Below are 24,485 nucleotides of genomic sequence, written 5' to 3'. Positions count from 1 at the left end.
ATTTGAAGGTAACATTTATCTGTCAGCAGGAAAGCAACGAATATAACAAGTTCTATTATTTTCAACTATTCTCTCACCAATTACTTCTCACACTAAATATAAATGTTTTATTTCAAAGAAATTTTATCAAGAATACACTGACAAAAAGTTATTTTATTCATGTTCTATGTGTTGGAAACAAAAGGCTAAATAGACAGTGTATCATGACTAATTGCCACCTTTTAGGCACTGGGTTTTAAAATGTGGAGTTATACTTATTTCTATTATTTAGCATAGAAGAAAATGTTCTAGCAAATAAAGGCCAAAAAATAATAACAATTTGGGCCTATATGTATAACTACCCTGTGGGGACCATCACTGAACAAGCCAAAGTGATCTAAAACTCAACGGGAAAACAATCAGAAAGCTATTTATCCCTCAGAACACCAAGCGGAAAAAAGCTCTCTAAAGGTATCATTCAAAGTTCTCTTCAGGACCAGTGGGTTTGAGTTTATTAATAAATGACTTAGAAAATAGAGCAGAGACTAAGATATCTTCAAACTTACTAATATTCTCAGATGTTACCCACATGTAAAAGAGACAAGGGTGAAACCACCACCCACCGCTTGATTCTCCTCCTCCCACAACTAGCTTAATCTCTAGCACCCAGCTGCATCATCTATTTAGTAAATTTGGTAATTTTACCGTCCAAAATGAAAACAAGACTTTTGTTTCCAACACATAGAACATGAATAAAATAACTTTTTGTCAGTGTATTCTTGATAAAATTTCTTTGAAATAAAACATTTATATTTAGTGTGAGAAGTAATTGGTGAGAGAATAGTTGAAAATAATAGAACTTGTTATATTCATTCCTTTCCTGCTGACAGAAAAAAGTTACCTTCAAATGAAACCAGCAGTATTTAACTGTCAAAAAAAGCATTGTTATTAATACTAGCAAGGTTTTTCATGATTAGCGAAATAAAGGATACATGTGACTGGCTGGCGTTTTAAGACTACTTTATGATAAATAGTAACACCATATTAATAACATCAAAGATTATATTTACAAATACCTAACAAATGCAATAAACTCCACTGATACCATCCTTTGTACATGGCACCAGGCCAATGCAACCAACAGTAATAAGAAACAGTGAAGAGCTGATTTATGGGGTAGAAATAAGCAACAATTTCCACAAGCCATCTTCTCTCTCTCAAATGCTTAAAACCAAGTTTGAAAATAGATTTTTGACCATGAATGAAGGATGATTTGATTATTTCTGAGGAGAACTAATTTGTAAAATCATTAATGTTTAAGGGAAAGTCATAAACTCTAATAAAGAGCTACTGAAGAATTTTCCAGAAAGTTAAATAACTGAGAAAGGCTGCTTTTTACAAAGGTGTTTGATGTCAACAAAACAAGGAGCGATGGATAAATAGAAATGTCAATGATATGAAAATTGACCCCCTAGACCACCACCATTATCACCTGCCTCCTGGACAGATGACTGATTTTGAAGAAGAGACACTGAAGGTCATCAGAATAATGAAGAATACCCATGCTTGCTACAAGAAAAGTTACTAGGGAAAAAAAAAGGCATTCTTAAACCCAATTTCAGTGGCCACTTATACTTTAACAAGAGTAAGTTAACATGGGAAACATAAAAAATAAAATAAAATAAAATATTTATGTAATAATTTTTACATTCAGCATTTGGTGTTATATACATATTTATAAATGCATGTTTTATTTTTTCTTTATTTTTGTGATGATTTTCATATTTATAATATTGCACCTATGGAAAACAGGGGCTCAACTTAAAATTGGTGAATTACAACTTTCACTTATAGCAATTAACTAAACTATAGATTCTCGGTGGCCAGTATTTCATTCAGCGAGTGAGAATACATATTAAACGTGATGATGAAAGATCTAAGGTCTAAGAGTCAATTAAGGATTAATGGGGACTATCCTCATACTGGGGAGGCCCAAAAGTACGTGCCCACAACTACCAAAAGGGAAGTAATATGAGGGAAATCCAGTCAATTTCACTCCCTATTCTCTGTTACCTAAACCGACACAGAACCAGTAGAGAGAATAATAGTGAGGCCCTTATTTCACACTACTTAAAGACAACAAGATCATGACAAAACTCCTTTGGTCCATTAATTAAACCAGAAAAATCTGCCAGGTCAAAGATAAAAGTATATGACATCTGAAGTTATCAACTAAAAAATTAATGAAACTTACCAAAATGTTCATGAATTGTATCTGTGTACATTATAAATCCTGACCCTATACAAGGTTGTAGTGCTGACGGAATTTGAATAAAAGGATTAGGAAGGAAAAGAATATTTTTATCTCCCCTTTTATCAAAAAAACGGTACAGACAATGCAGACCCCAAGCCACAGAAAGATTGATTTCCTTATTGTTACCCTTCAAAGTCCTTGCATTATTCCAGCCGCTAGGCCTGTGTTGAATGGGAATTTCACATGCTATCTATAAAGCTATCCAACTTTGCCCAGCCTACGGCTGACACTTATATAGTCCTTACTATGTGTGAGCATAAATATAAAGCTCTAACTAATTGTGTGTGTGTGTGTGTGTGTGTGTGTGTGTGTATTCAGCAGTCCTGATAGATAAACAACATTATTGTTCCCATTTTACAGTAGAGGAGATGGAGGAAACAGAAATGTTAACTAACTTATACAAAGTCACACAGCCAAAAAGTTACACCTGGGATGTGACCCCAGGCAGTCTGGTTCCAGAGTCTGTGCTCTCAGACACTATGATGTCCTACTTAACTGAATCTCCCCTTTTCCAGCTCAAAGTCCCACTTCTCACAGACATTTCTATGATCGTTCCAGGCCAGACTGCTTTCTTCCTGTTCTAAATCCTCACTACTTATAACTGGACAATTCATCTGGCATTTACTCCTATTTAACTTTATGATAATAAAGGTGGTATATTCTCACGTTTTCCCAGAGTTCTTATCTATTACTTTGTTAAGTTCCTAGTACATATTTTGTATCCCCACTAAAAGTAAATATTCTTTTCTTGTAAATACTCCTTAGCATCCATCACAACTCCTAGTTGTATTACATGCTCAGCAATAAAATATAAATAATCATTTTAACAAATTTATATAAATGCATTATTTAATTTAATCCTCAAACACGCCATAAATTACATATTACAACTATAAATTTGCAGGTAAGTAAACTATATGAGCTTAAAAATCATCACTGACTCACTGAATGAACGAATAAATGAATAATGATCAGGAGAAACAGATCCACTGGTATTCTCTTAATTCTAAAATCGAAGCTCTCAAAAACAAACAAAAAACTCTTAAGAACTACAAAGATAAGATTTAAGCAAGCTGTAAGACTTACCTGAACAATAAACGAAATATATAAACGCCAACTTAAGAGGAAGACCACAGATCTAAGACTGTGTAGCTAACTCTTCCAGTGTTCATCCTCTGCTAACATAATGACCTGAATATACATCTTTCAGAGCAGAGGCGCTTCACATCCTCAGCACCTAACTCAGAGAGTGACCTCAGCAAAATGATTCAGTCAGACAGTTAATTAGCAAGCTTCTTAAAGAAAACATAAATAATATGAATAAATAATTGGAAGCACTGTGTTACTCTGTTGAAAAACTCTTCAAAGAAAGAAAAAAATTATATTTCAAAAACCAAGTTGTGGAATGGCAATAGGAAGAAAAAACGTGGATATAAGATAGCTAAAAAGAAACATAAAAATTACAAATGAGCACTTTAACCTCGTCTAAATGGACAGAATATTTATAACATGTATATTTATAACATTGCCTTTAACTGTATCAATCTAGTGTTCATTAGAGGAAAAAAAAAATGAAAACTTCTGTGATGTTCCCAGATGAAGCTTATCAGACTTTTTTCCATATTACCAAACCTTGTGTGTATTTCTGTTACTGCTGTCATCACACTGAATTATAATTATTTATTTGTGTGCTCCTTTAGTAAACTATAAGCGCCTTCAAAGTTTCCGTCATTTTTATAGCCTTAGTGCAATACCTAGCATTCACTTAAACCTCACCAAATACTTAGTGGATGGCAGGCTAGACGGACTGAAGAATGGATAGATGAAGATGAAAAAAAATAACTGAAAAAACAAAAACTACCCCAAAACCATTGGGTTATTTACAGCTCAAGATCAATACACTTTCCCTGTGGCTAAAGATTTAGAGGATGGACCTGAGGTTTTTTCAAATGTTTCTGATTTAAAATTTCTAAAACAGACTGTACAACTCCCTGTCTTACACCTGTGCTGTCAGAAACACTGCAATATTGTACACTGCAGGTGATCTTCCCTGTGTGGATGAGCATGCATGAGCACAAAGAAATATGGAATGTCCTAAGCTTTTAATAAACACAGAAGCAAAAAAGGTCATTTGCTCTGAGATGCTGTGGTAAAAGTCATTTACAGACTTTTCATCATGAGTTCTCTGAGTCTAGGCCAAATAACACTGCAGATGGTCATACAATCACAAGTGAAGAAATGAAAATCCCAAAAATGAAAAGTGAGAGGTCCTGCTGTGAATTTCACAGGCTGTGGCTGGGAAGATAATGGCCTAGGTTATCTGCAGTCCAAGTACTTCTAACACATCCGCATTGCTGATGAGATTCAAAGTTAAACTAGAGATTATAGAAAGAGAAAGAAAGCAAAACATTGGAGAATTTTTGCAGGAAATGGATCTCAATTTAATAAACACTCATTCACAAAATCAAAGGCAGGAAGTAGATGAAGAGGTAAAGGAAATGAGCCTAGAATAAAAACAGGCTCCAGATTATCAAAAAAGAAACAATATCAAATAAATATCCCTATGCCTACATGTCTAGATCACTTTCTATAATGGTCAGATTAAGGAAAGCCTTTAATCCACTATAAATTCAGAAATCCACTTAGATCAACTACACAGAGAAGCTAAACTTACAGTATACAGAGCAAGGTGGCTGGTGGAACTCATACAGTGTGATTAAATAAATATATTATAAGAAAGGACAAAGTATGTTCTAGAACAACAGGGATAGGAACTCAACTAAAGAGGTGAACAAACCTAAACATCTGGCACCCAATAAAAATACCAGGTATACAAAAAAGCAGGAATTTATGCTCCATAACCAGGAGAAAAATCAATTTCTTAAAACAGACCAAGAAACACCACCAATAACATGATAAGGAGAGACATAAAAAATAAAAAAGACCCAAATCTAACTCCTGGGAATGAAAAAGTCAGTAGCTGAGATGAAACACACATTTATGGAATTAAAAGCAGACACTGTAGAAGAAAAGATTAGTAAATTTATAAAGATACTGTAATAGAAATTATCCAAAATGAAACACAGGGAAAAAAAGACTGAAAAAAATGGACTGTGAGAAAAGATCAAGTGGCTAACATACAAGTAAGTGGAGTCCCAAAAAAGAGTGAGCATCCTGGGCATAGGAATGGGGAGAGAAAAAATATTTGAAAAAATAATAAGCATGAATTTCCTAAATTTGGCATAGATTCAAGAAAGTCAATAGCAACATCAAAATAAATACAGAGAAAACCACAAAATAAACATGAAGAAACCACATCAAAGCACACCATAATCAAATAGCTCAAAACTAGCTATAGGGAAAATCTTAAAAGCATCCAAATAAGACACATCACATAGAGAAACAAAGATAAGAATGACGACAGACTTATCATCAAGAGCAATACAAGCCAGAAGACAGTGAAGCAAACTTCTAAAGTACTAGAATAATAAAGACTGGCAGACTAGATTTATACTATGGAAAACTATTTTCAAAAATAAAGACTTCTTCAGACATACAAAAGCAGAAAGAATTCATCACCAGCAGACTAGCACTATAAGAAATGCTAAAGAAAGTCTTTCAGACAAAAGAAACTTGATACCAGAGAGAAATCTGTATCTACACAAAGTAATGAAGAGCACTGGAAATGGCAAATAAATGAGTAAATATAAAACATACTTTTAATTTAAAACAAAATCACTGTTTAAAGAAAAAATTATAAAAATGTTATTGTGGAGTTCATAGTAGACATAAAAGTTAAATGTATGACAGCAATAGTACAAAAGCCAGAGGAGGAAAATGGAAAAATACTGTGTAAAGTTCTACATTATACATGAAGTGCTCCTATATTATCTGAAGGTAGACTATCATAAGTTAAAGATGTATACTATAAACCCTAGAGCAAACACTAAAAAAAAGAGAAAGAAAAAGAAAGTAAAACTATTAATCCAATAAAAGAGATTAAATGGAATTATAAAAATTCAAAAGCAGGCAGGAAGAGAAGAAAAGGGAAACAAGGAATAAATGGGACAAATAGTAAACAAATACTAAAATGTTAGCTTTAAACTGAACCATATTGAACTACACATTAAATATAAATGGTCTAATAAGCATGCCAATTAAAAGGCAGAGATTGCCAGATTAAACAGCAACACTCAACTATAGTCTGTCTATAAGAAACACACTTTAAACATAAAAAAACAAAATGTTAATGTACATCCAGCATTAGAAAAGTAAGAGGAGCATTCAATTGAAGGACATGAGAAATCTGATCTCTTTTGAGAGGTAAGAATAGTTCTTTACACTTTTCCAGAGCTTAGGGAAAACAGCCCTCATAAGCCATCTCACTTATTTAACAGGCAAAACTAAGCTGTGCTGCTAGAAGTCAGGGGAGTGGTTCTCTGGGGTGAGGTGACTAGAAGAGAGTAAAATGAAAGGACACAACGGATGCTTGCAACATTTGTTTCTTAATCTTGTTCACTTTCTGAAAATTCATCAAATTACACATTTATGATTCATTCATTACCCTGTATCTATAATTCATTAAAAATTTAAATAAGAAACTTCAACTGTATTTGAGACAATGCTCACTAAGTAGCTTTTTAATTAATAATTTGGAATCTTAGGTAGCTGATACCACGGAAGGGGTGCTGTCCCAGATGAGAAATCAAAGCATCGGTGCCATCAAAGAGGAATATTCCCTATTATAATTTTGCATTTTATTTATCAGTCTTTTGCAAGTCTACTTGATGTAGTTGAAACTAAAAGATATCTATAATATGACATTCCTATCAACATGTTCCAAAAAACTGCTGCTGCTGCCACTGCTACAGCCATATACTCTATGACCACACACAACCCTCGCTGTAAACTGAATGCCAATTACAAGCTGGGAACTGTGCTAGGTGATATATCTCTTAGGTTACTTAATCATCACCTAACTGTTCAATTTCCTCATTTCACATGTGAAGAAACTTAAGTTCAGAGAAGCTAAGTGACTTCCCCTAGTTACACAGCTAGCAAGTATCAAGACTAAGATTTATGCTCATATTTCTGACTAAAAGCCTTTGCTCTTTCCAGGGTGCCATACTATGGCTTCTCCATATCAAGTATGTGTCAGACCATGTCATGCAATCCCAACGCTTATGTCCGTCATGGGTCTTTTTTCACATTTCTTACATATAGCATCTATACTTTTAGAAGCAAATGAAATTGGTACACATTGAGGTCAAAACATTTCTTAAAATAATGCATATGGTTTGTCTACAAAATATGAATTTGATTCTTAATAGAATTTTCCTTGTTACAAATACAATATTTAAACAGGCTTGCCTCTATCAGAAATTGGGAAAAGCGCCTCACAGAGTTATTTATATGTTAATTATATATAGTGTGATAAAGAGATTCACTGCTGTTACAGACAAGTATTTACATATTAATGAAATCTTGACTGGAAAAGACAGTGTGTGATCAAAAAGAATTATAGGGACTATTTCCCTGAGGTAATTCAACCATTCAGAAGATATAATAATCTACTTAAGGATCACATGTTCTGAAATTATTGGTCAAGGTATTTAAAGTTTGGAAGAAAATGAATAATGAAAGAAAAATCTCATCTCTATGAAAAGAGTGTCATTTGGTGTCAGTAGGTAATGCTGAACCAAGTAACAGATTTTCGGGGGAACGAATTAGTTTAAAAGAAAAAGTACCCTCTCAAAGATTTCTTAATTTCAAATAAAACCAGAAACTTTAAACTGTATTAAGCCACGTTAAAAACACTTGATAATAGTTACATACACACTAAAATGATAATATAATTCACATTATTTTAAATGTAAATCCCCATTTCATGACATATTTCACAAATGCCTCTCAATTTTTTTGCCCTGAAAGCAGGATAATAAGCCCTTTTGCTTATCTCACAAACATGTGATGAGAATTATATGTGAGACATAAAACATTCATAAATTTTAAAAAGCATTTCATACTCAATCATGAAAGGTTTGTTGAATAAAAGAGGAAATGAAGTAATCAATCAGTACACCTTCATTTCTTTAGTACTTCTCAGAGTATCAAAAACACAACAAATATCAACATCAACATACTTCCCAAGGTCCATAAAAATTACTCTGAAATAATAATTGTTTCTACCGTCTTCAAGAAATCGCCCTAAGTCCATTTTGTTGCTTTAAATAAACAGAAAGACAGGAACTAATAGAGTCAAGATCTAACGTGCCCACAGTGCCAGGAGACACGCAAACAATTATCCCATTGCCGGCCCCAACCCTGCCCCCAGACAGTCAAGGCTATCAGACCTTTCTTTCCTGATCCAAACACCAGGTAGTTCCTGGATTCAGAAATGGCCAACATATGCCATTTTGTAAAGTATTCTCTGTACTCCTCCCTACTGACAGTCACCGCAGAAGGCCAAATGCTTATTCCAAGCCTAAAATACAAACTAATGCATTGGTTTTTGCTCACAGCAGTTCAGAAATAAACTGCACATGTGGGAATTGAATTTTGATTAACCAGCTAATCAACTTTTCAATTTTAAAGGGAGAAGAAACACTTTTATGTCTCCCACGAGAATCAAAAAAGTGAATGCAATGCCCCCATCTTTCCATAATTATTTCATCATCTAGGCTACAGTTTAGATGATATTTCCTTACAACAACAAAATTAAGGCAGGAATAGAATGCCCAATAAAAATCGCTTTTTTAAAAATTTCAGGGAAAAAAAAAGAAATCTTTATTAACAAGACCAGGCTACATAAAAATGTAAGTAAAAAGAGGTTCATAATTGTTTATTGGAAATCTTCTGCACCAATTCATTGTCAACTAACAAATTAACTGGGAACATCTTTTGGATTCTGTGACTAAATGATATAAGTGAAGACTGAGTAGGTGGAACAATTTCTGGTTAAATATTTATTCAGACAATGCCTTCCTATTCAAACTTCCCAACATCAAAAACAGACTCAACCTTCAAGGTCTGGATTAAACTTTACCTCTTCCAAGAAGGCTTTCCTGATTGGCCTCCCTTGTAACAGAAAGTAAACTTTCCCATCTCTCAACCTATCTATACTCCTCCTATGACACAGATTTTAATTTTATGGTAGTTATATCTATACCTACCCTATCTGATCTTCCCTAAAAGATTTTAATTTGTCTGTGGACAGGGACCTGATCTGACTCATATTGTACCCACCTATTTAATCTAATATAATGCCTCTATATGGAACATAAATAATCCCTAAATTTTTATCAAAATAACACTAAATTTTATATGACTCATTCTTCTTCTTTAAAGTGTTCTTTCACTGAAAATAAACTAAGATAAAACAATTTAAAAACGCTTCAATTTTTAAATCACAGGTACTCATGATTAATTATAAATTTCACTAAAAAAAGTTAAAATTCAAAAATCAACATTGGCTTTTCATGAAACATTAATATGCTTCTTATGGGAGAAAAACTTCCAGAATATCCTTAAAACTATGAAACTAAACCAACAATAATTGATTTGGTACTGTCTTCAACCAAACAATAATCGACCTTCTGAATTGAAAGCTGCCTAGAGTCAAATTTGACTTCAATGAAAAAGCCAGTTCAAATTATTTCACCTCTGAAAAAAACACAAATTAATGTAAAATATCAAAACATCACCAATTTGAAAGTGAAAGTGTAGTAAAAAGTAAGCTCTAAGCTACCTTTCAGTTATGAAGAACAGAAATAATGCCATCTGACCTTTTTAAAGGTAAATTCTCTACTAACAATTAAGTTATAAGGTAAATCAACTTGACCTAAATCAAATTTGTCCTAATGGGACTTTTACTAAAATGCACTTTGATGTTTGCTTTTATGACATAAATTTTCTGTTGTTTTAATAACAGAAAAAGTCTCCACGTTTGGCTATTTAAATCCAAGATTTAAAAAACAAAGTAATAAAAGAGATATCAAAAGTTCCCTTCAGTTTTGATGCCTTTTTTAGCACCAAAGCATGAAGACGAGGTGCTCTACAAGGAGTCAGGCAACAATGGTGATGTCGCCTCCCATCTAGAATCAGACTTCATCTTCATCCTTTACTCTATTTAAGAAATACTTTAGCAGCATAAATAGAAACATGACCCACAGGTGGCAAGCCACTCTACATCTTATTTCATTGTAATACTAATTTCACTAAAAGTGTATCATGCCCTGAGGACATTATGCTAAGCGAAATAAACCAGTCACAAAAAGACGCATATTGTATGATTCCACTTACACGAGACCCCCTACAGTAGTCAAATGCATAGAGAGAGAAAGTAGAATGGTGGTCGTCACGCTGAGGGAGGGAAAAATGAGGAGCTGTTGTTTAACGGGTACGGGGTTTGTTTCACAAGACAAAAAGAGTTTTGGAAATTGGTGGCACAACAACACAAATGTACTTAAGACTACTGAACTGTACACTGAAAAACGGTTAAGATGAGAAATTGTGTCATGTGTATTTTATATACAAATAAATAGATAAAAAGGATTTTAAAAATATTTTTAATAAAATAAAAACTGTATCAAAGCCAAATGGCCCTACTGGTTCCTATGTTTAACACAGAGTCAAAAACATGATTTATATTCACTCCAAATATTCACTCCAAAAAGGACTGTAGGAGAACATAACTAGTGTATCATTTTGCTTGTGGTCTGAAAAGTCCAAGAAAGGTTTCTTTTCCAGATTGTTTCAAAAGAATGGCTTTTGAGTGCATCTCATTTTACTCTGCCACACCAGCCCCTGTGTCTTCCAAATCTCTTCACATCGCAACCATTTACTCATTCAACAGTTACTAACCATCGATGCAGTGTCACTATATTCACAGCAATTTACTATGAGATATGTGTTGGTCTGGTCATAAAAAGAAAAAGCTTGCCACAGGATACTAGCAGCCTTTGGAAAAAGAAAAATATCCTCCAAATTGGTCATCCAAAGGCCTTCTAGTTTTGGCTGAGTGACAAAGACTTATCAGTGAGGAGCAGAGGATGTAAAACTTATTTATCTGATGTCACTGCCCAGGGAAAAATGGGAACGGGGGGGCTGGCCTGGTGGCGTAGCAGATAAGTTCACAAGCTCTGCTTCGGCAGCCCTGAGTTCACAGGTTCAGATTCCAGGTGTGGACCTACACACCACTCATCGAACCATGCTGTGGTGGTGTCCCATATACAAAGCATAGGAAGACTGGCACAGATGTCAGCTCAAGGCCAATTTTTCTCACAAAAAAACAAAAAAAGGGAATGGGAAAATTCCTGGGGACCCTGGAGTTTGTGTTGCTTCATCAAGCGGGTCAGGGAGCACCAAAGGGACAAAGGCCTAAAAAAAGCAGGGATGATTTAGGGTTGGCAAGGGAATAAAATGCCAGGGACAAACACATGAGTTAAAGTGTGCACAGCACAAAGAGGCCCTGGGTCTGCAGGTGACAAGGAGGAATACTTCTGCCAATTGGTTCGTCATCCCATTTATCATACTGTTTTGCAAGGTTGTTCCAAATGAAGGCAGGTGAAAGTGCTTTTTATGCTCTGGGACAATAGCAGTTTCTGAATATGGGACCAGGTATCACTGACATAAGGTGAGGTTGACATGCTAAGTGATCTAAACAACTGGTGATATAAAATTTTTCACTCAACCACTTTTGAGTTTTAGCCTTAATGATATGTCACATAAATTACTGTGGAACTAAAGGTAGAGAATGATTAGAAGTTAGCCAACAAATAATTTATACAATCACAAATTCAGAAAAGAAAATGGAAACATCTAAAACACATTTTCATGGTTCCCACAAGCACTGTCCACCTGCATGCTACAGCATGCTTTTCACAGTCAAACTTTCAGTCATCAAATAATCTAAGTAAGCTGAGATATTCACAAACAAACAAACTGCCAAGTTACTATAGTAACGGCTCTTCTAGGCTGATGAAAAGAATGAGATGTTCCGGATATTCTATTTTCATCAACAGAGTTTTGCCACTTATACTATAAAATATTTTAAATATTGCAACACCCCAAAACACACTAAATATAATTCAATCTTTCCTTGTTGATTCTGGAGATAATCCAGGAATATAAATATGAGTATCAATTTTCATTGTTTAGTAAATACATGTGTCAAAGAATTTCTTGACTCACAGATACTGAACGACAGTTTATTTAACCATATATGAAAAGTAAATGAAGCTTAATGCAATGTGGTATCCTGGATCGGATAGTAAAATAGAAAAAGGATATTAGTAGAAAAATCAGTTAAATCCAAAAAAATATGTAGTGTAGTTAATAGTATTGTACATTCAGTTCTGCTATTAATGTTTTGAAAATGCAAATTTGTTCTAATGAATTGATATATTGGGAACAACTTGAGCATAACACAAATTTTGCATTTGCTGATGCACAATTTCATTCACAGGAAACATTAGGTGAACACAGAAAACTACACTCAGCTGAACCAAGCCATGTCAGAGTACTTGCGCATGGACACACACTCCCCAAATCTGCCAGCAACCTCGGTTCACCGAGTGCGTTAGGACCCACTCCCACCCACATCCGGTGTTACAACTTTCCATCGGACTTCTAGTCACCCTTTCCTTCCACTTCCCAGTAAGCACAAGCTGCAAGTCTTCCAAACCCATGCACAAGCGAAGTATTTTTCAGGTCTTTTTCAAGGTAAAGTGCCATGTTTTAATATTTATGTGTTAAATGTGTTAATATTTCTTAACATTTAACACATGTAAAACTATGGTACGATTTTTTTTTAAGTACCCAACTTTGTTCCACTGAACAAAGGTTTTCAGTGCTGGACCCTAACCCCATCCTTCCCACAAGCCTTCTGGTTTTCACCGTGCAATTTTGCACAGTGCGGTGATTTTTAGGAATGCATGTGTCACATATGTAGAACTTACTACTCCAGTGGTAATGTCTTAGTTTTGACAAATGTGCTATGATTATGTAAGAAGGAAGGGAAAGCCAGGTGAAGGGTATACAGGAACTCTGTATTATCTCTGCAACTTTTCTGTAGCTATAAAATTACTACAATAAGAAGTTTAAAACAATAAGTATATGACATGTACAAGTAATAAGGCCAAGGCCGTAGCATGGGGTTCGGCATTAATAATAATTGCTAAGAGTAAAGCAGCACTTACTTGGTGCAAGCACTGTTCTCAGTGTTTTATACACATTAACTCATTAATCACTCTCACAACACTATGAAGTGAGTGCTATAATCATCCCCATTTTACAGGTGAGAAAACTGAGGTGCAGTTGAGAAGCTTTTCCAAGGTCACGAATCTCGGCAACTCGGCTCTAGAGTCAGTCTCTCACCCCTGTGCCACACTATTAAACAGACAGCTGTTCCAAAGACGACCATTCAAAACACTAGATTGTTCTCATCGTTCTGGAAAGGTTTTACCACAGGCAAAGAGGCATAAATGACGAATCTAAATAATCTTTCTACAATGTGTTATAAACATCAAAAATACTAAAAGTCAAAAAATATATATTTCTTTTTATGAAAAAATATCAAAAATTGTGGAAGCTAATAAAGATGGTAAGAAATACCACCTTTGTACTTTAAAACTAAAGCAGTCAACAAGAACATAAAGTGTAAACATTTTATAGCAATGACAAACTAAGGACAGGCAGCTAATAAAAAGATGTATCACCTATGACATAAAAGGTAATTTCAAAGTTTTAGAAAACTTGGTCACATTTCATCACTGTCAAATACACATGATGATTTAAAGTGACAATATAAAACACAAAAATAACACATACCACAGACGTTTCCCAGCAATCATAATCATAAAATTTGGTACGAAACTGGTTAAATGCCAAGGCAAAAGCTTTGCCAATGGGACCTCAAAACAGAGTGGGCAAAGGTCAACTTGTTCGTATAACTTCCTATTGCTTTCTAAAACATTATATAGCTTGAACTCTAAAATGTAAAACCCTACCTGCCCTTCCGTTACACTCACTCATTCAAAATGACTTACTGAGTTTCTGCCCTGTACGAAGCACTCTTCTAGGCACTGAGGCCACATGAGTGAACGAGACACAGAGTCTTTCCCTTACGGATTTCATATTGATGCATTCACTTATCCATTCATTCACCAATTATTGTCTGAGTGCCTACAACGTGCCAGGCACCATTCTAAGGGCAGGGGGTAAGGAAGGGAACAAGACACACTAAAATCCTTGTCCTACTGCAGCTGAAGGGGCAAACAGTCAATAAAGAAAACCCACAGTAAGGTAGATAGTGATAAATGCCTAGAAGAAAATAAAGCAGGAAAGGAGGATTTAAAGTGAGGGTAAAGTTGTAAATAGGATTGCCAAGGAAGGTCAGAGAAAGTGGAGAAGACAAATAACCATATAATATGTTAGGAGTAAGTGTTATGAAGAACGGTAAACTCGGACATAAGGGCAAAAGAGTGAGGAGGGACTGAAGGCGATATGAAGAGTGGCAGGGGAGGCCTTCTGAAGAGGCAGCCTTTGAGTAGAGACTCTGCATGAAGTAAGAGGCCCATCACATGAAAGATTTTGGAAAAGGGCACACCAGCCAGGGGCACACTAACCTCAAAAACTCGATGGCGGAAGCAGGCATGGCATGTTCAAGGGACAGTAAGAGGCCCGTGTGGCAGCAGTGGAGAGTACAGGGGACTGTACACAATTGTCTTAACAGCAAACTGAAGACTGTGCAGACACACCCAGCTATTCTGCATTTTGGGAGCCACGCATTTAGAGTTTAGTGACTTGTTTCAAATCAATTCGACAGATAACTAAAAAGCCATTATTACTTGCAAAATACAAGTCGAGGGCTGAAGGTAAGATAAAGCAGGATGAACCACAGCTCTGCCGCTGAGCGATGGATACTCTCACAGAAAAACAAGGCAGGCACCCAGAAAGTTCCACAGCAATTCAAGGCACTAAATGAGGAAGCAGCAAGATTATTTTACTAGTTTTCAAACACTGCAACTGAGGGGAAAAAAAGAAAGCAGAAAAGGCTGCAAATTTATTTAGAGTCTTTTCAACTCTTCTTTGTTCCTCAGTTTGCAAGCAGGATGCTATGCTGTAAGCAGGAATTGCTGTTAGTTTGTAAAGCATATCAGACAACTCCTGCTGAAGAGGAACAGTGTTTTATTCATTTCGAAATTCCTACCACAGTGCCAGGCACATGGAGAGTGCTCAGCAGACAGTGAGCAGGTAAACGGAGAAATGCATTCACGTTCCAACAAATCAGACACTTTGTGTTCACCTGACCTAATTGTTCCAAGTGATTTGAAAATGAATACCAAGCATTCAAAGAACACATTTCCTCAAAAAGGAAATAATTTCTATAACTTATTGATCTATATGTCCATGAGAGTAAAACTTCAAACAGAGTGAAAGAGTGCAGGCTTTAACTATGGGCTAAAAGAGCAATTCTGTCTGTAGGGCCACCAGAGCCATGGTGAAATACTAACCTGGGTGCCTCCCATGGTAACATGTGAAAGTCCATCTGTTCTGCTGTGCTCCCTCAGGACATCCTATAATCTCTCTTTTTTTTTTTTTTTTTTTTTTGAGGAAGATTAGCCCTGAGCTTACTGCTGCCAATCTTCCTCTTTTTGCTGAGGAAGACTGGCCCTGAGCTAACATCCGTGCCCATATTCCTCTATTTTATATGTAGGACACCTACCACAGCATGGCTTGCCAAGCGGTGCCATGTCCGCACCCGGGATCCAAACCAGCGAACCCCAGGCCACTGGGCAGGCCCCTATAATCTCTTTTTTAAATGGGCACAAGATGGACCTAATTTATCCAGTTTGCAAACATCTTCAGAGAACCCACTACAAGAGCACAACCCTTGGCTTTGGGAATCCAAAACTAAGAAAGAGACTGTCCTCTCTGCCTTTAGAGTGAGTAGGTTTAAGGCTGGGTGATTGTTAGAGAAGGGAACAAGGAGAAAGGCAGAAATAAAAGTGACTGCCAATGTGAAAAGTGTTACACTACAAGAACAAGGAATTATGAGAATATAGGGAAAGGAATAACTTATGGAAGACCTCATAGAAAAGGCTACGCCTGAAACATAATTGTGGTTTTGCTTCATAGTCACATAAAATTATAAGGAGATAGAGACGTTACTATTCAAACCTATTGTTTTTTCTCACTCTAACTATAGCAAAAATATTCTCAATGTGAAAGAGTTTCTTGAAAAACAAAGTAACAACAACAAAAGAAATCTCTATTTTCCCAATGTGTTTAAAATGAATATAATTTAAGGACTCATTAGAAATCAGAGTCTTTCCATATACCACAACAAAAATTCAAAATAATGTTATCTTCTGATTTCCCTCTGCTGCAATATGGTCTAAATACGAAAAGTATTTATTGCAATTTAAATCTGTTACGGCAGGTCCCATTAGGAAACCCACAGGGCATTCAAAGATAAGACAAGGTTGAACACTGTAAAACTACTTTACAAATCAATTCTGAAATTTCAGGTTAAAATCAAGTGTTTGCCTAAGCAATCATGGGAAGACTAGCAATCAATGCATCCAAATCTAAGGAGAAATTACCTTTAAAACAAACTGTAAGACAGTAGCCCTTTTCTCTATACTAACAATTTACACTAAAAAAAGTCATTTCTGTTCAGATTAGATCCATTTTGCAAACAGGCAAAAACCAATAAATGAATTATATTCTGAAATATTTATAAAATACATTTACAGACTATTCAGATCTAAAAGAAACTGAAAATGGAAAAGGGCATCCCAGGCTTTTTCTTTTTGTTCATTTTCATCATAACAAAGACTTCTTTAGTACTAAGAGTGGAATAAGGAGTTTACAACATATTTTTAGAGCTTACTGACCTACAACTCTAAATAAATATAGGCTTAAATCCTAGCTGCACTTATATAAAATTTAATATACTATCAAACCTTTGTAAATCTCAGGTTTCTGTAATAACAGGGCTAATACCAAAAGCATTTGGAGCCCAAGTCTAAGTATGTGCGAAATGCATGGTAATTAGCCTACAACTGTTGGCCATCATCATCAACACCTAAGCCTACAGCTATGATATTAGGTGGAAGTGACAGGCGAGGAATGAGGAAGCCAAATGACCCCCCAGTTCCAGTAACGTCCCTTAACACAGCAAGTTGCCGGTAGCTCAAGTATGTAACAATGATTTCAATCAGAACTGTCATAATCCCTCACAGTGTTTTAAAATTTACAAGCAGATGTCATATATAACAATTTACCTGATACTAAAAATATGCAATATGAGTAAGCAAGACAGGGACTATCAACTCATTTTAAAGATGAGTAAACTCAAATTCAGAAAGGATAAATCATGCAATTAATGACTGCGCCACATTTACTAATGGGCTACTTCACTGGATGTAAAAGGTCTCCCAAGTGGACACTTTAAGCAGGGTACGCTCCACAGTCCTCTCTGCTCCCAGGTGCCATTCAGGCCAGGGCCTGATGGCCTACCCATCCTTGAGTTATGCACTAAGGCAAACAGACTCTCTTTTCTGCATTCTCAAGAAGAGATGTTCTGGCCTCTGGAAACCCACTGAGTGGTACAACTAGGACTTAATGGTTCCACTGGGCTTAGAGTTTGTCACAAGTTACAGCCCAATCATCAAATAGCCTTGAACTGAGATAAGGAGCATTAGTCTACCTACTAGTAAAGTGATACTTTGATTTCCCATTTGTCTTTGTGCCACTGGAATTTCATAGAGAAAAAGCATCGTTGAGAAAAGCAGGATTCAGACATTCCCGGGTCCCCTGGATCTACTACTTAATATTGTCAGAACTACACTGCAGTCTCTAAAAGATACAACTAATTCAAACAGCTATTATTACCCTAAAAACTGTTTGGAACCATAAAACAGTACATATTGAACAGATAGCTTTCAACAAAAAGGAAAGTTCATGTTCCTTAAATTAATCCCATTTTGCTAGATACACACTCGTTTCAGGATCATTTAAAAATAAGTTAGAAATAATTTTATAATCAGAAAAAAAAGTTTACATAGATTACATTAAAATTATTTTTTTTTAATTTAAGGTGTTCAGTATGAAACAAAAATCGTTTTTATTAGAAAGAAGGTAAAATTCAGTTAACATAGTCACATACCAAGCTTCGGGCAGCAAAACAGAATATTCGTGTGGAGAAGTGGTCTCTGGGAAGTTGGAGAGAATCGCAAGGCGATGAGGAAGCAGGTCAGATCCATGATAAGTAAACAGGATTTCTAGGGCTTGTACATTACTTTCCTGTACAAAAGGCAAGGGATAAATTTCTAACGTGAACCTCAGAAACAAAGGGGTGATTTTGTATGACAACATTCAAAAAACTTAAAATTAATTTTTTATGCATTTCTGATATGAAGTGCTTTGAAATATTTCTGATTTTTCCTAATCTGGATCACTTTTCTCAATATAATGCTATAAAAATTATTTATTCTTAAAACAATTATGAATAAAATTTTTTTAAATATGATTCTAATTTCTCTACATTTATTAATATTACAACACAACAAGGAAATTTAATTATATATGCATGCATGCAATACTACATTAACTTCAGCTCAAAGATTTAGGGAGTGTTAATAACTATAATTATTTTATTTACGAAAAAGAAATTACCCGAGCATAAGTTCTTGCTGAGAGAACAATATTCTGATTCCTGAACTTCTTAAAGAATTCAGCATCATATCTCTGCTCAGATGCGTGAGGCACTCCTAGGATTTCCTGAGGGGAAATGGTGATTTAATGAAAAAGCTTTCAAACATGGGTGACAAGAAAATATTAAAAACCTTTACAAACTCTGCCTACCTAAATAAATAAGGCCTGAATTAATTAAATTATCAACTGCTAACTAAAGTACTATAGCTGCATTCTCACCTTTACTTTGAAAATGGCCACATTTATAAATGCTGTTCATTAAAAAAAAAAAAGTCCAGAAGCAAATGAAATAGGCAGTAAAAATTGAACTAATTACAGCAGGACAACCAAAATCCAACACCTGTAAAAACAAATAAGCAACAGTGATACAAGGCTGGCATTCTGAGCGCCTGCCACATCTGTATGAGAACTTCCCATTAGCTTTACTGCTGCTGGAGCGACGCACGTAAAATGTAGACTGAATCATTCATTCATTCGAATAGCTACTGAGTGTCCACTATGTGCTCGGGGCACTGTGATGGGCAGCGGGGATACAACGAACAAGACACTGTCCCTGCTCTCCAAATAGCTTAAAATCTAGCAGGGAAGACAAACAAGCCAATAGGAAGAGCTAAAGGGAAACACATGGGAGGGATGCGAGACCTAGTTCTAAGAGGACAGCGAAGGCTTCCCAGAAGTGGCATGGAAGCTGAAACGTGAAAGACAAATAAGACTTAGCCACAGCAATTGCAAGTGTAAGTCTTCCCACTGTGGTGTATGACTTAGGGTTCATGTCTGTCATGTTTAATGCTGAACCCCAGATACCTAGCATACTGCCTTTCACATAAAAAATAACCACTAAACGTTTGCTAACTGAATCAATTTACTGAGATAGGAAAGAGGGAAGAATGAGCATGTTCAGAGGAGGTGAGAGAGGGAGGGTGGACAGTGAGAAGTTCACTTGCAAACATGTTGACTTTGGAACTATAGCACTGCTAACAGGAGCTCCCCAGAAGCCAGGTGAATACAAGGTCAGGAGTTCTGGAATAAGCTATGAGTTAGCTATATGACGTAGCATTATTAATACAGAAGTGAATATGATTCCAAGGGAGATTAAGTAGAATCAAATGAAAGGAGCCTGAGAAGCAACATCATTTAATCGAGGACCAAGGAAAAGGGAAGCTACATCTGAAAAGTAGAAAGAGTAGGAGCAAGAGAAGTAAGGGGAAAAACAGAATTGAACTGCATATTCATGGCAACCAAAGGAAGAGAGCATTTCAAAAATGTTCTCAGTTTCTTGACTTCTCCACCACAATGATCATTTCCTTTATTTCATTTGTTACACATCCCATGACCATACCCTGGATCTCTCTCATCACCAAGCAGGCACTCTCTGGGATAGCAATGTCAAGCACGGGACTTGTGACCAGCGGCTCCTGTTCTCCCCGTTCACCCAGTACACGGCCTTCCAACAATTTCTCTACCTCGCCAAGACACCCAATCCACTGACTCGACTTCTTTTTTCACCTTCTCTCTCCCCTCAAAGTCTCTTTTCCCTTCTAAGGAGCTTAAAGTCCCTGGTCCAACATTACAAAGGGATTTCTTTAATCCCTTGCCTCTTTCCCTTATCATGGGACAACCTCAGCTCTCGTCAAATTCAACTCTGAACCCTGAATACAAGTTACTGGAAGTCACTGGAGAAATATCACAAAACCAACCTGACAGTTCTCATTTTAATTTCCAGATCTCAGCCTTTTTTGGATTCTGATTCAAATGAACCAAAAAACAACCTAACTAAAAAGGATTTGTGAAGCAACCTGGGAAATCTGAACATGAGTGGAGGTATCAGATGCTATTAGGGAATTACTACTAATTTTGTTAGAAATAACAGTGTTATTGTGGTTATGTTTTTGTAAGTCCTTATCAGTTAGAGATACATATTTAAGTATTTATGGGTAAAATGATAAGCTCGCTGGGATTTGCTTTAAAATAGTTAAGTGAAAGAAAAGGCAGCAGTGGGAAGGTGGAAAATAAAAGACACCAAACTGGCGAAATGTTGAAAATGGCTGAAGCTGGGCAATGAGTACATCAGAGTTCATCATACTGTTCTCTATACTTTTACGAAGGTTTGAAATTTTTCATAATAAAAAGCTTAAAAGTTGATAAATTCAAAACAACAAAATTCAATGCTTAATTCTGTCCCTCAATGCTACTATATTTCCCTAACAAGTTCTCTTTCCAATTCTGTCAGGAACTTTTCCAAAACTCTAACTCTGTCCAGACCTCCAACACCCTATGCCCCTGCCCCACTGTCTGCTGAAAACCTTGCTTTACAGATTCTTTTTTAATTGACTGTTAGATAAGAAGTCCCTCATTTGCCAACCCACCAAAACTATATATCTACCTGTAACTATAACAATGTGATTTTCCTTCCTTCAGTTACAAATATGTGCTCCTAAAAAAGCCCCAAACTCCACTCACGCTCCAGATGCCATTTCTTCCATTTCTATAACCATGCAATTATCGCCTTTTTCTTCTGTTCAGTAAATTCCTCCTCGTCCACTACTGGTTCATTCCAATTAGCATACAAACAATACTTCTTGCTTCTATTAAGGAATTCCTTCCTCCTATCTCTTAATCTCATATACTCCTCTAGCTACCACCATCTCCTCCACTCCCCTTAACAACAAAACTTCTTGAAAGGGTTGCCCACAACCAGTCTCCACTTTCCCACTTCTCATTTTTCCCTAAACTCACTCAACCTCTAACAAAAATTCCAATTCAATTCAACTCCTTACACTGCATGAAAGACCTTTCAAAATATGGCCACAAACTATTCCAACCATCTCTCCCACCTTTATTCTGTGCCCTTCCCTCCCCAACCCTCTCTAGGCCAGCTACCCTGACTAGCTCACTTTTTCAGGAGTGTTCAGTCTTCTTTCACACCCACAGGCCTTTCTTTATACAGCTCACTGGTTATCAGCACAGGCTACTGAATCAGAGAGACCTAGCTGTGAGTTCTTGCTTCCTATTTATTTAGACAAATTATTTACCTTCTCTAAGCCTCAGTTTTCATATCCATAAAATTGAGAGGATATAGTACTTGCTCAAAGAATTGTTGGGAAATAATCTGGATGAAACACATAAGACATTGGCTGACAAGAAGTCAGTCCCCAATAAATGTGTTGGTTTTTCTTAAGGTATTCTCCTACCTATGGGTTCCTTCAACCAAGCTCCTCAAGGAGCCAGGTGTCATCTTGAGCTCCGGGAATACTGTAGTAAACAGGACAAAGTCCCTCCTTTTATGGAGCTTCCATTCTCACGTCCCCCATGTAGTACTCCCCTAGCCCCCAAGTCGGTCTTTCTTTTTTTAAGGATTAGTTGAAATATCACTTCCTATGTAGAGTCTTCTCAGACATCCCCAGGAAATATTTAATGTTTTTCCCCATTATGCTGCCTCATCAATTCTTCATATCTTCATTATTATCACTTATTGCCAATATAATGAGAACTCCATGAAGACTGCTCCTTGTTCATCTCTCAATATCTAGCATACAGTAGGTGCTCATGTAAAATTTAAATGAATCCATTTTTATCTCATTTATTACAGAATTAATAAAGTGAGTATGTCCTATGAGTAAAATGCAATGCTTATCTCCACCACTATCTAGCTGGTTACCCATTATATCTGAACATCTTCGTTTCTAAGTTTTAACAGCTAAATTCATCAACTTCACCTACTTTTCAAAAGCTTAGTTTGATTCTCTACAAAAATGGGCTGAAATAATTTAAATGTCACTATTACCATGTAATAATAAATGTACTTATTACTGTCAAATAAGAAATAGCAATTCAATAACTAAAAAATAATGAAAGAAAATTAACGGGATAGTCAAACTCCAAACATCTAATGGGACTTCTGCTTTTTAAGACCTCATCATCAGTGAACGTAAGGCTAGGTATAAAAAATAATAAATTATAGCTGTACGTGACTTCTGCAGTTCACAACGTGCTTTTATATATTACCTCAAAATATCACGGAACTCAGACATAACAAAAGGATATGCTTTAAAATAATATGACCACACAACAGCAAACTAGTTGTACCTATAGATAAAACTATTATCAATTTTTTGTAACTTATTTGCATGAGATGATATACTCATCATCATGTTTTCTAATAACCATAGAAATAGACCTCTTTTGCCACTAATGTTTTGTTTGAAAACATTTTTATTATATTATCAGATGCGTAATCAAATGCTTTTATCTGCCTGCAGGCATCAGAAGTTCTAAATACCTCCATTATTCTGGGGATAGGCATCACATTATCAGATGTGACATTTACGAGTGCGTGCTATATGCCCATACCAAGCGCTAAGTGAGGTATGCCCACAGAAGGGAGGTGTAACACAGATTGAGGCCATAAATAGGATCAAAGTTAAGCAATTAAATTCAACTTATTAACAAATCACTAAAATAAAATGCGTCAGAAATATTTATATTAGGGTTATTAAAATCCAGTGTATACTGAAATACTGTACTATAGACAGCTATATGCCATAACCTTAAAATCAAAATGTAAAATAAAAGTAAATGAAAAGGATCATAAATCTAGGAAACACAGATGCTCTGAAACGGCTAAAGCATTTCTATTCCCCGGACTAACAAAACAACCTCTGGCCTTTCACGATCTCTAACTTTTACCAAAGCTGGTATACAAGAGAAACTGCTTGCATACAAAACGAATTTTCCCCACATAAATAGTTCTAAAGACCAAGATTATCAGATATTAGGTATTAATATCAGACATTAGCACTTATAATGACAGACCAAATGAAAACAATTGGATTGATTAAAATTACTCCTTACCTCATACGTTGCAAGCCGATCTAAGTAGGTTAATAATTTCAATCTACAACGGCAAAGTTCCTTTTGTTCCAGTGTTAACCTGTTTTGAATAACTATATTAGGCCACTCATATTTACATAAAAGCACATTTCTCTAAGAGTTAAAACAGAAGAAAAATGATCAATATTCCACTGAGCTCAAAAATCATGGAACAGTACACAAAAGCACAAGGGTAAATGAATATTAAAAGGAATTTGCCTTAAGTTGCCAATATAATTTAGAGCAATTACCACTAGTAAAGAACACACTTAAATGACTAGGTATTTTAAAGAAATTACCAAATGAACAGTAATAAGTCATTTACTTTGAAAAGTTCACTAATTTAAGTAGTTCTCGTCTCTTCTTGACATCTTTCTCCCTTTTCTTTTTGGCAGGCTCTTCATTAGGTGATGAAAGCTCCTCATAGGCAATACCGTCAATGTCTCTTTCACCAGGTAATGTAAATCTACAAGGAAAAACGGAAACCCAAATCTATGTTATTTTTTTAAATTTCAGGTAGTGAATAGATGCTTTCCCCTACTTTGATTTTATTAAGTTGATTTCCATAGTGACAGAAACAACCAATTATTTGAAAGAAAGC

The 24,485-nt window shown here is 35.7% G+C and overlaps 1 protein-coding gene across 3 annotated transcripts in view; it reads right to left on the bottom strand.

The window, feature by feature from the left end:
- NBAS (NBAS subunit of NRZ tethering complex) overlaps positions 1–24,485 on the bottom strand; it is a 335,592-nt gene that overhangs the window by 222,667 nt on the left and 88,440 nt on the right. For all 3 annotated transcript variants that reach the window (XM_014848079.3, XM_070512577.1, XM_070512578.1), the window contains exons 18-21: positions 24,210–24,350; positions 23,867–23,945; positions 18,977–19,081; positions 18,468–18,604 (exon numbers count right to left, since the gene is read on the bottom strand). In XM_014848079.3, the coding sequence (XP_014703565.2) occupies positions 18,468–18,604; positions 18,977–19,081; positions 23,867–23,945; positions 24,210–24,350 (462 nt within the window). The remainder of the gene's footprint in view (positions 1–18,467; positions 18,605–18,976; positions 19,082–23,866; positions 23,946–24,209; positions 24,351–24,485) is intronic.

The sequence above is a fragment of the Equus asinus genome, chromosome 6 (genome assembly GCF_041296235.1).
Source record: "Equus asinus isolate D_3611 breed Donkey chromosome 6, EquAss-T2T_v2, whole genome shotgun sequence".
NCBI classification, from domain to species: domain Eukaryota; kingdom Metazoa; phylum Chordata; class Mammalia; order Perissodactyla; family Equidae; genus Equus; species Equus asinus.
The sequence above is the reverse complement of the archived record's forward strand: the minus strand, read 5'-3'. Positions and strand labels throughout refer to the sequence as shown.